The sequence below is a fragment of the Mastacembelus armatus genome, chromosome 17 (assembly GCF_900324485.2).
Source record: "Mastacembelus armatus chromosome 17, fMasArm1.2, whole genome shotgun sequence".
Lineage (NCBI taxonomy): Eukaryota > Metazoa > Chordata > Actinopteri > Synbranchiformes > Mastacembelidae > Mastacembelus > Mastacembelus armatus.
Genome location: NC_046649.1, coordinates 23,349,842 through 23,363,889, shown reverse-complemented (window position 1 = coordinate 23,363,889; position 14,048 = coordinate 23,349,842). Strand labels below are relative to the sequence as shown.

Sequence of the window (14,048 nt, the reverse complement as noted above, 5' to 3'; positions counted from 1 at the left end):
AGAACAGTGAGGGACAGAGACAAACATGGCACTGATAGAAATGATCATTTCATTTATGATAATATGGGACTGATATGGGTCTGTGGGCTTCAGTGGTGACTGTAGACTGATCTGATGCTGTATGTCCAATATTAAACTGCTGAAGTGCTGACAGGAACAAAGGATATTCAATAAACTTACAGGCAGGTGTGGATTTCCTTTATGTTTGTTTCCCAATCCTATTTAGAAAGAAATCAATGTTTTTAATAAAAGGGAGACATGAATCGTACAGTAACGTATTCCCAATACAAGACAACTATTCCACATTATTAAACTAAACCGCTGGAAAAATGAAATCACTGAGTTGCTGAAGCTTCACCTGAAGGTCGATACACACCAGTGGCATCTTGACCAACATCCAGGACGTCACGGTTCCATCATCAACTCCCAGCTGCTCTACTTCCTGCAGCTGTGTGACACACCTGGCAGGTGGTCTGGGCGTCAGGTGATGCGACGTAACATGATAGTTATAGAAAATATGTCAGCACGGAGACACGTTCGTTCTATGCCTAAATACGTGGCTAATGAAAATGACAACTCTGTGTGAATGCGACACGAACAGCGAGTCCATTCACTTGTATTGATTCTGAATTGATTTTGCTCTGTTTTGCCATTATACACTGATTTATCTGTCCAGGTAATAAACGTGTCTCAGTGCTGAAGGTACCGTATGTGTGGCAGAACCTCGTCACACTGTCCTAGAACATCACGAAGAGCTGGTGTCTTCAAACGGTTTCACAAATACTTTATTTATACAAAAACAGAACAAAGTGAATAATATGTGGTGCTGCATGGACAGTACAGGCCACCACGACAACACAGGTCTCCAGTGGGCTGGTTTTCAGTGATCATCGTAAAAATGACAACGAAACACAATAAGCAAACTGAGCTGTGATCAAAAATGAACAGTGGAACATCCGAGGAAGAGAAGATATGAAAGCCTTGTAAAAATGTCCAAACCAGGTAGTTTTTTCCCAATAAGACAGTGTACTAATGTAATATGACAGCACTGTATAAGCAAAGGAAATATCTGACTGAAGCTTAACAAGCTAATAAGCTGTGACCTCATTAACGCAGGAGAATAAACACATTGAACTCAAAAAAAAAAAAAAAACAACCTGAATGCCAAGCAGCAAAATTGGAAAAAAAAAAAAATCAAACATTCATCCACCAAACTGCAGCACTAAACATTATAAAGCCACCAACACCTTCTGTCAGACCGCCTTAAATCCACCACATTCACTTCTAGATTCATGATTGAAGTCTTTCTAATGTCTGTAATGGGACTAAGTTACTCAAATTTGTATTTATTTAGCACTAATTACTGAACGTGCTGTGCAGTCGAACTTAAAGCTGCACTGGGCAAAGATTTTATAAGAGTAGCTTAAATATCATCGGCTCTGATAGAGCAGGAATATGATGATACAATGTCAAAGACGAATCAACTTTAGGGGATTTTTTAGTTGACTGTTTTTACAGTAAATCTCTTTGCACAGTGCAGCTCTAATGTTTATCTGAGCGTTTGCTGATCTAGCTTGCTAGCACCACAAAATCACCTCTAAGTCCATCTCCTTTCTGCTTCTACTGTTTTGCAAACAGAAACTAGTCTGACATTGAATCCATGTTATTTTCTTTTCTTACCAGGCGACTCAGAAACCAGCTGAGGCCTGCACGGACCAATTCCCCCTCCCGGCTTTGGGCAGTATGTACATCCAAATAAGAGACTGAGCCACAAACGTCACAGCAACATTCATTGGCCTTTTTTAAAGTTTCCTCAACCTTTTGCCATATTTCTTCTTCTAAACCTAATCTGCACTTTGACCCTGGTTATTAATGACAACACAGCCTGGTAACAACGTCGCATCTCGGAGAAGTGGACCGAGTCAAACTGAATTTCTCTTAGTGCATAAAGATCCTCACATTCATGTCTGAGTCAGTTGTAGTGGTTTCAGTCATATAACTGTTTATGTCAGTAGTAATGTTTAGTGGAGTAACATGGTTTAATAAATAACCAGCTCATATTCTGATGGTTTTGGTGTCAGCACTAACACCCAATTCATGAACTTCTGTTTTAATATGTTCAAACTAATTAAAATGTCCACCGTCGATGACGACCAATCACAGACCTTCTCTCTAAATCCTGGGCACGAATGTCCCGCCTCCTCATGTCAGGGCTGTCCTATGATGGGTGATTTATTTTTTGTAATCCTCTTCTACTATCCGGGTGGCGCCAGCCTCCTCTATAGGACCCTCCCTCTTGGTTTCCATGGCGACCTCAGTGTAGGTGACCCCCGGGCCGGGCACAGGTGCCTCCTCGGCCTGAGCCTTGATGTGCAGCTCGGGCTCGAGCTCGGCCTCTGCGCCCTCCTGGCCCTCGCCAACAGCCCTCTCCTTCTTCAGCTTGATGCGGAAGGCCTCTTTGCTCGGAGCTTTCTTGGAGATGTTCTCCTTGAGCCGCTCGCCCGACTGCTTCAGCCGCTCGCCAGCCTGGTGCATCTTCTCCCTCCGCTCGGGCGGCATGACCTTCTCGCCCAGGTTGTGGAACTTGGTGCCCAGGTTGTCTTTGGTTTTGCTCATGTTCTCCTTGGAGAAGGCGGCCTTCAGGGACTCCGTGCCCTTCGCGACTGATTTCTTGAGACGAGCGGCACGTGAAGTGTCGGCCTCATCAACGCTCAGATACTCCTCATCGGAGGAGAGGTCTGCGGGGACATCATAGGAGTCAGGGTCGATCTCCAGCCCCTCCAGGCCAGGTCCTTTAGGAGACTTGGTGACAGCCACAGATGGGACCTCTGCCTCACCCTAGAGAGAAAATAAGAGATGTCACATTGTAAACAGACTTAGGGGGTTCAGTGTGTCTCCCAAGGACACTTGGGCACATCAAACTACCAACCTTACGGTCAGGGGATGACCCCCTGAGCCACCACTGCACATATGATGTTTCTAAACAAGAGCCAGAGCAGATGTTTACTGTATCACCACCTCCAGCAGCTGCAGACCAACCTGCTGATCCATGTGGACCAGAGTCCACCTGCAGAGTGTTCCCAGTGTTCCCTCAGTTTGAGCTCTGGGTTTGGTCTCCACCACCTCCTGAGGGAAACCTCTGGCTCTTTAGCTGCTAAATGCTCCACAATGTTCAGCAGCTGGTCTCTGACTGGGTCTGTCTGCTGTTTACTGCTGAGCAGGTGGTGGACTTTGGCGTTTCAGACCTTTTCTATGATGAAGTTGCTGGAGGTGAAACTGACTAGTTTACATGTCTTTGTTTGTTTGGCTCTGAACAAACTAAGCTAAATCCTGTGGGGATTTGTGGTTAAGTTTGTTGGCTAAGAAGCTCCAACATGCAAACCAGCCTGGTTTGTATTAGTCATTATGAATATATTGTGTAGTCTTTGCACTAAGCTAGGCTAAACCACTTGCAAATTCCCTCGTCTGTCTCTGTTCCAGACACACAGAGATGAAACTGATACCCATCCACTCATCTGTCCATTAGGGATAAATTATACTCATTGAGGTGATGGAGGTTCAGATAGAAAACATGATAGTCCTTTGAGATCCCCATCAGACCTGACCTGCAGCTCCTGCCTCTGAAAACACTGGCATCTCCATGAGATCGAGTTTTTCTATTTTTATAGAGGAGTAACTGAGATTCCTCCAGGCTGGAAGCTGCTGGCAGGAACAACACCTGAAACTCAAGACGACCAGGAATAAAGACACCAACTAGTTTTAGCAGCTGACAAAGAGTCGGTCCAAAATATTTCAACAGCTATAGGATGGACTGTCATAGATCCTGCTGAATTCGCTGATAAACCACCAGCACGACTAAGTTTTTACTTGTCCAGTAAAGTATCTCAGTATTTGTCAGGTGAACTGCACATGTTCATGATTCCCACACAAAGTATCCGAACCATCTGTTTATGTTTACTCAGCTCACATAGATCAGCTCACATAGATCAGCTCACATAGATCAGCTCACATAAAACTTCATTTAATTTGTCAAAATTAAAAGGGATCAGCTTCAACATGAGTTTACACGAACAGAACTTTTCTAAAATGTGGTTTTTATGCTTTTAGGTGTTTAATAATTATTGTCAACACACTGATATTGAACTAATACTTTGTTCCATTTATATCAGAGCAGAAGTCACACCTGAGTCGACCGTGTTCCAGTAACCAAGCTGGGAAATCAAAGACACGTCCCAGTGCAGATGTAACAGAAGACAATTTCTTGACCATCCTTCTTAGATGTTTTAATCTTCTGTTAAGTTTTCAAAATATATTTTATGCTGTCAAATGTTTCCTGATGTTTCTTGATGGTCAGCAGAAACAAAGCAGCTGCTGGAGGTCTGCTCCACCTGCTGCGCCCTACAGGTGACTTTGGATGTGAAAGCCAATTAATCCTAATTAAGCTGCAGCCACCTGCACTGAGCACACTCATTAATCAGGGAGGAGCCATCCGAGCGCGTCCAGACACTGTGAGTGACACAATAATTACACCGGCAGGGAATGTGGGTCACGGCGAGTATTAATAACCTCGGCCGGTGATGGAGGGTTAGGGGGGGACTGGTACAGAGTTCAGAATCCACAGCGTCTCAGTGACAGCAGACGTTTTACAAACTGCCAACCTGAGTATCGCTCAGTGGGTTTTAGCCTTCAGTGTTTCCAGAGAAATGGTGACTTGACACGGCACCAGGGGACCCAGTTCCAACACACCTGAACTCCATTTTAAAGAAATAGACACCAGCCTATTTCAAAATAAGATGTAAAGTCTGGGAACCTAAACAAATCTTTAGTAAATGCACAGACCTGATGAAGGGTTACAGCAACGTGAGCTGGTTGACCTCCTGTTTTTATTCCTGCAGACACTTTGACTCATAACTGATCATTGCTCAGCTTCTCTCGCTGCCACACAGCAGAAATATCGCGACCTAAAACCCATTAACGCCTCTAAAATTCCACATTGTCCTCTAATGTCCAGCGCTGTGAACAGCAGCTGAGGCCGAGCGGCCCTGGGTGTAAACCAGCAGCCATTTATCTTTTTCTTATTACTGCCCACTGTCCCAGCCTTCATTACTCAGCCGCTGGCCACGACCATCTCTAACAAACCGCTTGTTGCTTCCTGTTAAATGGCCACAGCTGAAGGTCTATATTAGGAGATGAACGGAGGCCTCAGAATAACTGACAGCACATCCGTCAGGAGGAAACTCAACACCGCCACAGTCTCCTCTGCAGGCAGAGCCAGCCAGGACCAGACTGAGCTAAACACAAAGACAAGGAAGGTGAAGTTTTCCCTCCACTGACTCAGTCCTGATGCTCCCACAGTGTGAACAGACCAAACCAGTCAAAACTATACAGATCTATACAGATCAGGGCAGTGGAGAGACCAGGATGCTTCAGTTCAGTCTGTGCATGCTGGCAGTTTAGGAGCTCAGGGTGTTCACACCGGAGCCTGGTCCACGTCCCTGATCGGACGTGACTCAGACACAGCTCGTCTCTGTCTGTTTGTAGTGGACAGTGGCGCTGACACTGAGAATCAGAACAGGAAAGTTGAGTCCAGACTGAACTCTGAGCTGAGAGGATCTGCTGATCTGGTCCAGGATCTGTTCCAAAGACCCTGATTCTTGTTCATTTCTCTTTACATTATGTTAATACATGTTAATTTGTCTTTCAGGTGATTTGCATTATAATCCTGTTTTGCTATATTTGACTTCATCTTCCATTATGTTATGTGATTCAGGTGTTTTAAGGGGCGGAGCCTGCAGCAGGTCGTGATGATCAGTTGGGCTGGGGGGTTCTGGCTGGCAGCAGTTTATAGTGTGCCCCTGTAGGATCCCAGAATAGGTCTTTCTGTCACGGAGCCACAGCAGCTGTTAGCAGCACACAGCGCTCCAGTTACTGTCCTGAGGCATGAACGTTACAGAGTCTGCTGAATGTAAAGACCCGTGTTGGTGTCTGAGTCCTCGTCCGTCTCCAGCACCACAGGCTTCTGTTTTATAACACGTTTCATGTCCTGATGTCTGATGGGATAAGGAGGAACGTTTGTGGGAAAACTGAATATTCTAAACTAGAAACAGCACTGGGCTTCTGTCACTGAGATTCAATTAAATGAAAAGGTCATTTTTAATGCATGATTTTGGTGGTTTAAGGGTTTTTATTAGATAAAAGGTCCTGATGCTTTAACGAAGCCATAACTGGTGATAAACCGCTGAACTCATTTTCAGGTACAAATGAAATGAATTTGTGGAGTGGAAGCTGTTTGTTCCCATTAAAACCTGCTTGGTCTGTGCAGAAAACACATTGTTTTGATTTGTTTTGTTTTTAGGTGTAAATTAAGGATTAATTAAAGTTTTTTAAGTGAGTCAGGATTTAATGTACAGCTAAATTAACGGCTGTCACGCCACCAGTGAACGTGTTGATTGTACAAATTAGGATATTCTGTTTGTGGTAATTAGTTCCCTGGAAATATAAATGATTTCTAACTCGCTTACAGTTTTACAGCTTTTTGCCTCAGGAAAATATTCATCCTGAATTTTTATGGGAACTTTATTTGTTTTATTTGTTTTTGTTTATGGCAGTGAGAGGTTTGTGCTCCCTGGGAGCAAATCAAACAATCTGAGAGCATCATTCAGTATTTAACAGGACAAATGTTTAACAAACTGCGAAGCTTAAAAACTAAATGACACCATGAAAAATAAACAAGAAACGACTTTTAAAAAATGCTGCAGAAAACACACAATGTGAGTTTAAGATCAGCTGAATTATTGGATGTTGGACTGCACGTCCTTTTTGTTTGACATCACATAAAAAATGTAGAAATTCCTTTCATTTCATTCATGCCTGACTCTTCTTCCTCCACTATGTGTGACTGGGGCTTCAATTTTTGACTCTTTTCTGGTCTCGTCAGACCAAAGCTGCTCTCATTCAGCCTGCGGCAACGTCCAGAGTCTCTGATCCCCGTTAAACGTTGTCTCAGTTCAAAGAGGCGTCTGACTGGCTGTTTCCATGAAAACGTTCACGTCATTGTAAAGGCTGTCCATCTCTGTAACAACCCTCTAAAGGATGGACCATGAGTGTGTTCATTTCCCTCCTGTGTTTTCATGCAAATGTGCTGGTGTTTATAGGCTGGTGATTTCGAACTGTGATCAGTGTTACTGATGAATAATAAGACTCCAGAGTCTGTCTGCATGTTTTTCACCTGAGCTCTTTAAGGCCATTAGATGAAAATGTTCCCTCTCAATGTGACGAGGGTGTTTTTCCATAAATTGCCAGTGTCAAAGAGCCGAGGGCTCATCAGTTCCTCACATCCCAGCTTGGCCTCTCATTGCGGCCCCCGCTCAATGAAATGAGTCTATTTGGCACAGGGTTTCTGCCCCTAAATCTACTTGGGAACCTCTGATTGTTGTCTATTCAACCATAGACGTAAGGGTTGGGAACCCAGGGTTGGCTCCTCAGAGGGTCCGTGTTGAGGTGTCAGTCCATGTCAGTAAATAAATTTTATTTAAACATTAAACTCATTTTTGATATTAATTATTCTCCAGTTTCTTCTAAACAGAAGCTCAACAGACCTGGGATCAGATAATCCAGAGCGAAGCTGCTCAACTTCCAGTACCGGCTTGTTTTACTGGCTGAGCTTAGAGATCATTGATGGAGTTACTTAAAGCTCCAAAACAAATTTCTCCATCAGCTTCTTTGTGGTTCTTTGTTTTTGTGCCTGTTTCACTGAGCTATTTTCAGTAGTAAGAAGTACTTCCTAAAGTTCTCCAAAGAACCTCAGCTTTTACTGGCCACATGTTACTGTGGGCCGAGAAAAGGTTAAATCAGTGTGTAAGTTCTTGGACCCACCGTGACAGTGTCGCCCTGCTCACCTGGTAGATGACGACCCGGAACTTGTTGCGTGTGAGCAGTTCGTCCTGTGTGGATTCCACCTTCTTGACACGGACGTTTTGCTTCTCGACCCGTGTCCGGACCTCCTTGACGTTGGCGCTGACTTTGCGGGTCTTCTGCAGCAGCTTCTCCACCGTGCCGCTGGTGTCGGAGTGGTCCTTGGCCAGCTTCAGGACGTCGCCCTGCATGGTCTTGATGTTGTTCTCCAGCTCCAGCTGACGCTCCTCCATGCGGTGCTGGGAGGACTGGACGTTATCGATGATGCCGGCCACGCGCTCCAGCAGAGACAGGATGGTCAAGGCGCTGATGGGGTTCCCGGCCTCATCCTCCACCCCGACGATCTCCAGCTTCTCCTGGACGCCTGCCGTACGATATTTCTGCTGATCCATTGCAGTGAGTTGATGGTTTGAAACTCTGGCTTTAAAATTTGTGGTTGTCTTCGGGGAAGGGGACCAGGTCTGTCGGGGTTCCTAGCAGAGAGACTGGAGAGTGGCAACACCCAACCCCTGTGACCCAAAGTCAGGACTGAGACAGGAGAGAGGAGAAACTCCACCTACCCCTTTTTAAAAAAGGCTTCAGGATCCACAGGGAACCTGGATTCAGCCCTGATTGGGATGTGGGCTAGGCCATAAACTGGCAGGGCAGCTCACACGAAAGCCCCTCAGCTAAAAATACCAGCTCTTTGTAAGGCGACACTCGGACATTTTGGGACCACGCAAAGCAAAGGATGATGGAAATTCCCATTCAAGTCCTGCTCTGCTTTGTTAGACCCACACAGGCTGATTCATAATTTCCCGTTAGTTGCTTGTATGTTCGTGGCAGCAGCTGTGAAAGATGAACATCAGCAGCTGAGGAGCTGCTCTGCAGCCACAGTTGTCTGGGCTGATCACACGGGGCTGGGACGGTTTTGGGGATTAAACTTTGCAGCTCTGCCCTTTTTACTTTCCCTTGGGTGGCAGAGTCCAAACATTGACTGAGGCTGAGACCTGGAGCTCTTTATAGAGTCTGAGGAGTGTCACACTGACACTATTTTAGCACTCATGCCTCTGAACAGCCACCACACACCCCGATTTCCTTATTCTGGGCCTCACTTATGTGCTAAGTGCACAGTACATGTGTTTAATGGAGGGATTAATGTTGGTGTTTAGCTGTGTAACCAACCACACACACACACACACACACACACACACACACCGAGATAAAAATAACACAAACAGCCTTGACTCTTAACTCAGGCCAGAGCTGCCTCCGTCACATTCTGGGTTTTATACCCACATTTTCTTCGCCCCAGGCCACAGCGAGGACACCTGGAAACACAAAGCAGAGATTTAAGCTTCAAGCATTTTCAGACTCATGTTTTTCACTTTAAAATAGAAAAAGGCGCCAAAGATGGAGACTAACCTGAAGAGAAATGAGCAGCGCAGCCATCTGAAGAACATCTGGATCATGATCTGTTTTCATTTGGACCTTTTAGTTTTGTGTAGTCAGCTCTATAAATTAGAGCTCTACAGTATAGTGGACTGACAGAACAAGGTGTCTATGTGTCTATGTGTCTTCAACATTTTTAACTTGCATAGATGCGTTTTTCTCTAAATGTTTGTAAAGATGTTTTTACATGGTCAGCTGAAGTTTTATTTTGTTATTTTACTTTGATCGTCTCGTGATTCCCAAAGTTAGTAGCTATATGAGAGAGTGAACGTTAGCCCAGTTAGCTGACGGCTAGGTCAAAGCTAGGTTATATAAAAGTTGGTTTTGTTTTGAATCTAAATTTATGTAAGTCATATATTTTCATTTGACTATTTCCATTTTACACTGAAACTACAGTGATGTCACAGACACTTCCTGCTGTTTGCATCAATAATGTGAAATCGTCTGTGGTTTGTTTAAAACCTTGATCCTGCTGATTCTGGTCCGACTCCCCCAAACACAGATCAGACTACTGAGTGTTTTCTCTTGTTCTTTCAACTTGTTGTGCCAACATCCTGCCTCGTGTTTCCTGGTTATCTTCTCGGTTGTTCGTGGCAGCAAACAGCTGCTAAGCGGAATTCATAGCTTCTCACATTCTCCCTGCCTGAATTTATTTCCATTCATTTCTGCTCAGAAGAGAAAACTCCGGCCTGGTGTTTTCCGTCTGTGAGGGAGACACTTCCTGAGGATCAGGCCGGACCATGATGGATGGTTTTTACAGTGTGATAGTTTGGACCTGACCGATTGTTAAATCTGTTCGACTGAAGCCAGCAGCTGCCTCAGTCCCTGAATAACCCCCCCACCCATCTATAACGCTATATTTACCCAGGGGGTGGCGTGCCCCAGACCCTGCCCCTGGCAGAAATGTGCGGCGCACACTCGGTTTATTTTCATGTGGAGCAGCCGTGACCTCTGCTCTGGTTCTACAACTAATAATGTCTGTATCTTTACTGGATAAATGATCATTTTCAACCAATTATCTGCTGATTGGCTCATTGATCTGTCCTGTCAAAGGTCAGTGCCAGTTTGCTCTTCTCCATTTCAGCTTAACTTCACCTGCTCAGGTGGATCCTTCCTTGATTTCACTGATTTCTAAAATGGTCAGTGGACTTTCTCAGCTGGAGCCCAGAAATAATTACACTGCTCCACCTCTGGTTTTATTCTAATCAGGCCTGCAGCCACGTCCTTGTCCTCACATTCACAAAGTCAAGCTGCAGAAAATCTGCTTTCTTTGGAATTCCACTCTTGTATGAAAAGAGATGTTTGTGCTTATTTGGGACGTAACTAACACTGATGGCTAAAAACAAAACAAAGCTGCCGTGACCCTGCAAAAGCTCATTTAATGGGCTGTTGTGCCTGCTCTAAGTAGCAGAATTAGCTGTTAGCAGCCTCCGTCTGTAATGCAGCCATGTATCTACAGACCTCTGCTACTCTGGAACCAAAGAAAAGGTAAAAATATGATTCTCAGGTAAATTCTACACTGTTGGTTCCTGTAAGCAGATGTTAGTTTTACTGTTATAGTTTGACCTGCTGACTCTCACCATCCCATTGTCACGAAAGCTTTAAATCAGTGACACCACTCACTGGATGTGCAGCTGTAGCAGCAGCCGAAGTTTCTGTCAGACACTAATTATATGAACAAAATCCACCAATTCTGAATTTTCAGGCACCTCAGACACCCGACACAGACCGTCTGTGAATCAGGCGTGTTGTAAACAGAGCGCTGTGCTGTTTGCATTCAGCGTGGAATTAGGACACAGCGTCCCTGCTGAGCAGAAATAACAGGCTTTGTCTGAATGATCAGACAGGTCATCTCAGGAACTGGTGTTTCTGCTGTCAGATCACACACACACACACACACACAGACACACACAGACACACACAGACACACACAGACACACACACACACAGAGGAAGTGGGGCACGTTTTGTGGGTGAGAAGAAGAAACAGTGAAACACACAAATCAGATAAAAGGAACATTTCACTCAAATGACAGAGCTGCACTCTGGTGTACATTAAAAAAACATGTCCTGTTTTATTTTGGCAGAGACCAAAAACAGCCTCTCAGAGTCTACATGCAGAATATTGACATGTCAAACACATTCTAGTCACATTTAGAGAAGTCACGGCTGCAATGGTCGACAACAAGTAGAAACACTCAGCGGAGGGTGGGGGGTCTGACCTACAATCTGCAGACGTAGACTAAGACGGTACAGAAAATAAAAAGATGTCGGCCATGTTGGACCTGCTGCTGGATCAGGACCTCCCACTGCAGCTAAATTACACATTTCCCCCAGCGTGTGTGTGTGTGTGTGTGTGTTGCTAATTAGTGTGTTTCAGATAATTAATGTGGGCTCACATTAGCTGACGGACCAGTGGAGAGACAGAACATATTAGCCAGGGCTGGAAAGTCCAGTGTTAAGGTGCCTGCAGTTTTTGTTCCATGAGCTGGAGAAAATGTGTAATTAAGTGGGTCCTGATCCAGAAAATCCTGTTTACATTGTGTTCACATCACATCAGAACTACTAGACTGGATCGAATCAACCACAAACCAGTGCCGTCAGATTTTTACAGACTTTTCCAGCACATGTAGTCCTGTTACTGTGAACATCGCTGCCAGTTTTGTTTGCAGAAGGAACCTTCCTGTGACTCGTAAGAACTGGACCTTAACGTAGCAGAAACCACAGAACTCAGCTTCCAGATACTGAACAATACTGAGAAGAAACGATTTCTCCGACCCGAACACTGAACATCACAAATACAGCGCACGGCCTACAGCAGGAAACGAATCTAAGGTAAATGAGGACAAGTCATTTATTGATTACAGCTGTCACGGCGTTATTGCTGACTGCTTTGATGATTGATCGACCTTACAGTGATCGGTTTGCCGAGAAACACAAATTGATTATATTTATTATTAAGCTTGAAAAAGCTGATCAGAAGCACACACACACACACACACACACACACACACACACACACACACACACACACACGGTGAAGACCGTTCAGTGAACGTTTCTGACAATCTGCAAGAAAATGATGGGACGTTGATAAAAAACCTACAAAAATGCCCAAGTTGGATGAAGGAGACTCTGCTCTGACTGTTGTTGTCTGAGGGATCTGTGTTCTGTCCTCACTGTTGGAAACATTATGACGCCAAGAGACTTTACTGACACACCAGTCATGAGCGCTAAAGTGGTTGTGGTTGGTGCCTTTAGGATAAATTCAGGTTTTTCTGCAAAGGGATTCTCCGGGTTGGGAATGTCTCACTGAGGCGCGAAGACAAAAACAAAAACCAACAAACAAAAAAAAAAAAAACCCCAAACATTTTCTCTCAGATTCAAAGAGAAGTCTCGCTAACAACCATCCCAGCAACCAAGACTTCCTCCAATTACAGCAGAACATCCGTGAGAGCTTGAAGTTCATTTCGTGCAAACCCCCAACCGGCCGACACGTTTCCTTTACAATCGTCTGAGTTCAGATTCACTAGACGGAGACGCAGAAACATTCCTCTAATCGATACAATCAACCCCAATAATTTCAAACCTTATACGTTCCTTTCTTTAACACTGAATAACGCCAACAACCCCCCTTCCTCCGACTTTCCAAAACCCTCCCGCCGTCGGACTCTGGCGACACTGAGATGGAGGCGGCTTTTCTTTTTAAAAAGTTAAAACTACATACACCACAGTACACAGTTTTCACAAGTCATGCGAATATACAGGAAGTAGAATGTAGAAAGTAAAAACTTTAAGTAAAAACTACTTAAAAATAATTAGAACAATAAATTATTAGCTGGTTCAGACACAGTGAAGTCTTATAGGTGTAAACGTCTGTGTCACTGGCCGGGCCCCTCTCACCTCGTCCAAAACAACAAGAACAACAAAAAGCAAAACAACAAAGACAAGCAAACAGCATTTGGTGATCAGCTGCACGTCGTTAGTCAAAGTGAAAGAAAAAGGGGCCGAGAATTAATGGTTTTCATTAAATAGCACATTCCAGAGGCCAAAGGTACGGTGTTCATAAAGCATTTAACAGAAGCTCTAAGGAAGCAGCTAAAAGTAATTAAGACAGCAGACACAGTAACGATGTGACAGCGACTTTTGTTTATGCGGCTCCTTAAAATTTGATCTGTCAAAAAACAACAACAACAAACAAAAAAACAAATTAAAGAAAAATCACAATCGCGCAAACGAATGTGCGGCGATTCCACCTGGAACAAAAAGGAGAGAAACTAAGGCCTCTTAAAGAAATATTCTCATTCTTCTGTTAATGGCTTCCCAGGAAAAAAATAACACCACACGTCTACCGTTAAAAAATGGTTTTCCCACGCCGTAAGAAAAACTTATCAAAAGAACCAGCAACAAACTCGGCTATACCATCCTGGAGTTAGTGTCCGAGGAAAAGTGTCCGAGGTTTTGCTTTTGCCGACGACCTCTGTTGTTTTTGGGACATTTCCTAAAGACAGAAAGGGACAGATTCATTTATCTGACAAACATTTTCCTCTCAAGACATTTTGACGACTGTTCATTTCTGCTTTTCAACAGAACGTCATGAAACTGGAAGAATCTGGGACTGTGGGTTTGTTTCCCTGAACTGCACTTTGGTCCAAACCACAGAATAAAGTCATTTATTAAAGATAAATGAACCAGTAATAATC

General features: G+C 44.2%; 3 protein-coding genes across 12 annotated transcripts in view; 1 reads left to right on the top strand and 2 right to left on the bottom strand.

Annotated features, from left to right (window-relative positions):
* Positions 1-14,048, top strand: part of LOC113134345 (zinc finger protein 62 homolog) — a 757,491-nt gene that overhangs the window by 561,647 nt on the left and 181,796 nt on the right. The gene's annotated exons all lie outside the window — the stretch shown is intronic.
* Positions 768-8,762, bottom strand: cavin4a (caveolae associated protein 4a). The gene is made up of 2 exons (XM_026313772.1): positions 7,899-8,762; positions 768-2,838 (listed from the first exon to the last, which is right to left on the bottom strand). Exons 1-2 carry the CDS (start codon positions 8,304-8,306, stop codon positions 2,233-2,235), a joined length of 1,014 nt encoding a protein of 337 aa, XP_026169557.1. The 5' UTR covers positions 8,307-8,762; the 3' UTR covers positions 768-2,232.
* tmeff1a (transmembrane protein with EGF-like and two follistatin-like domains 1a) overlaps positions 12,670-14,048 on the bottom strand; it is a 50,776-nt gene continuing 49,397 nt past the window's right edge. The window contains exon 10 of the mRNA XM_026313767.1: positions 12,670-13,846. Within this exon, the coding sequence (XP_026169552.1) occupies positions 13,762-13,846 (85 nt within the window). The 3' untranslated portion in view covers positions 12,670-13,761. The remainder of the gene's footprint in view (positions 13,847-14,048) is intronic.

Bases quoted from the DNA above. Each gene is read 5' to 3' on its own strand.
- cavin4a (XM_026313772.1), bottom strand. From the start codon at position 8,306: ATGGATCAGCAGAAATATCGTACGGCAGGCGTCCAGGAGAAGCTGGAG. The intron at 2,839-7,898 runs GTGAGCAGGGCG...TTTTCTCTCTAG, and splicing joins TCCGGGTCGTCATCTACCAG to GGTGAGGCAGAGGTCCCATC.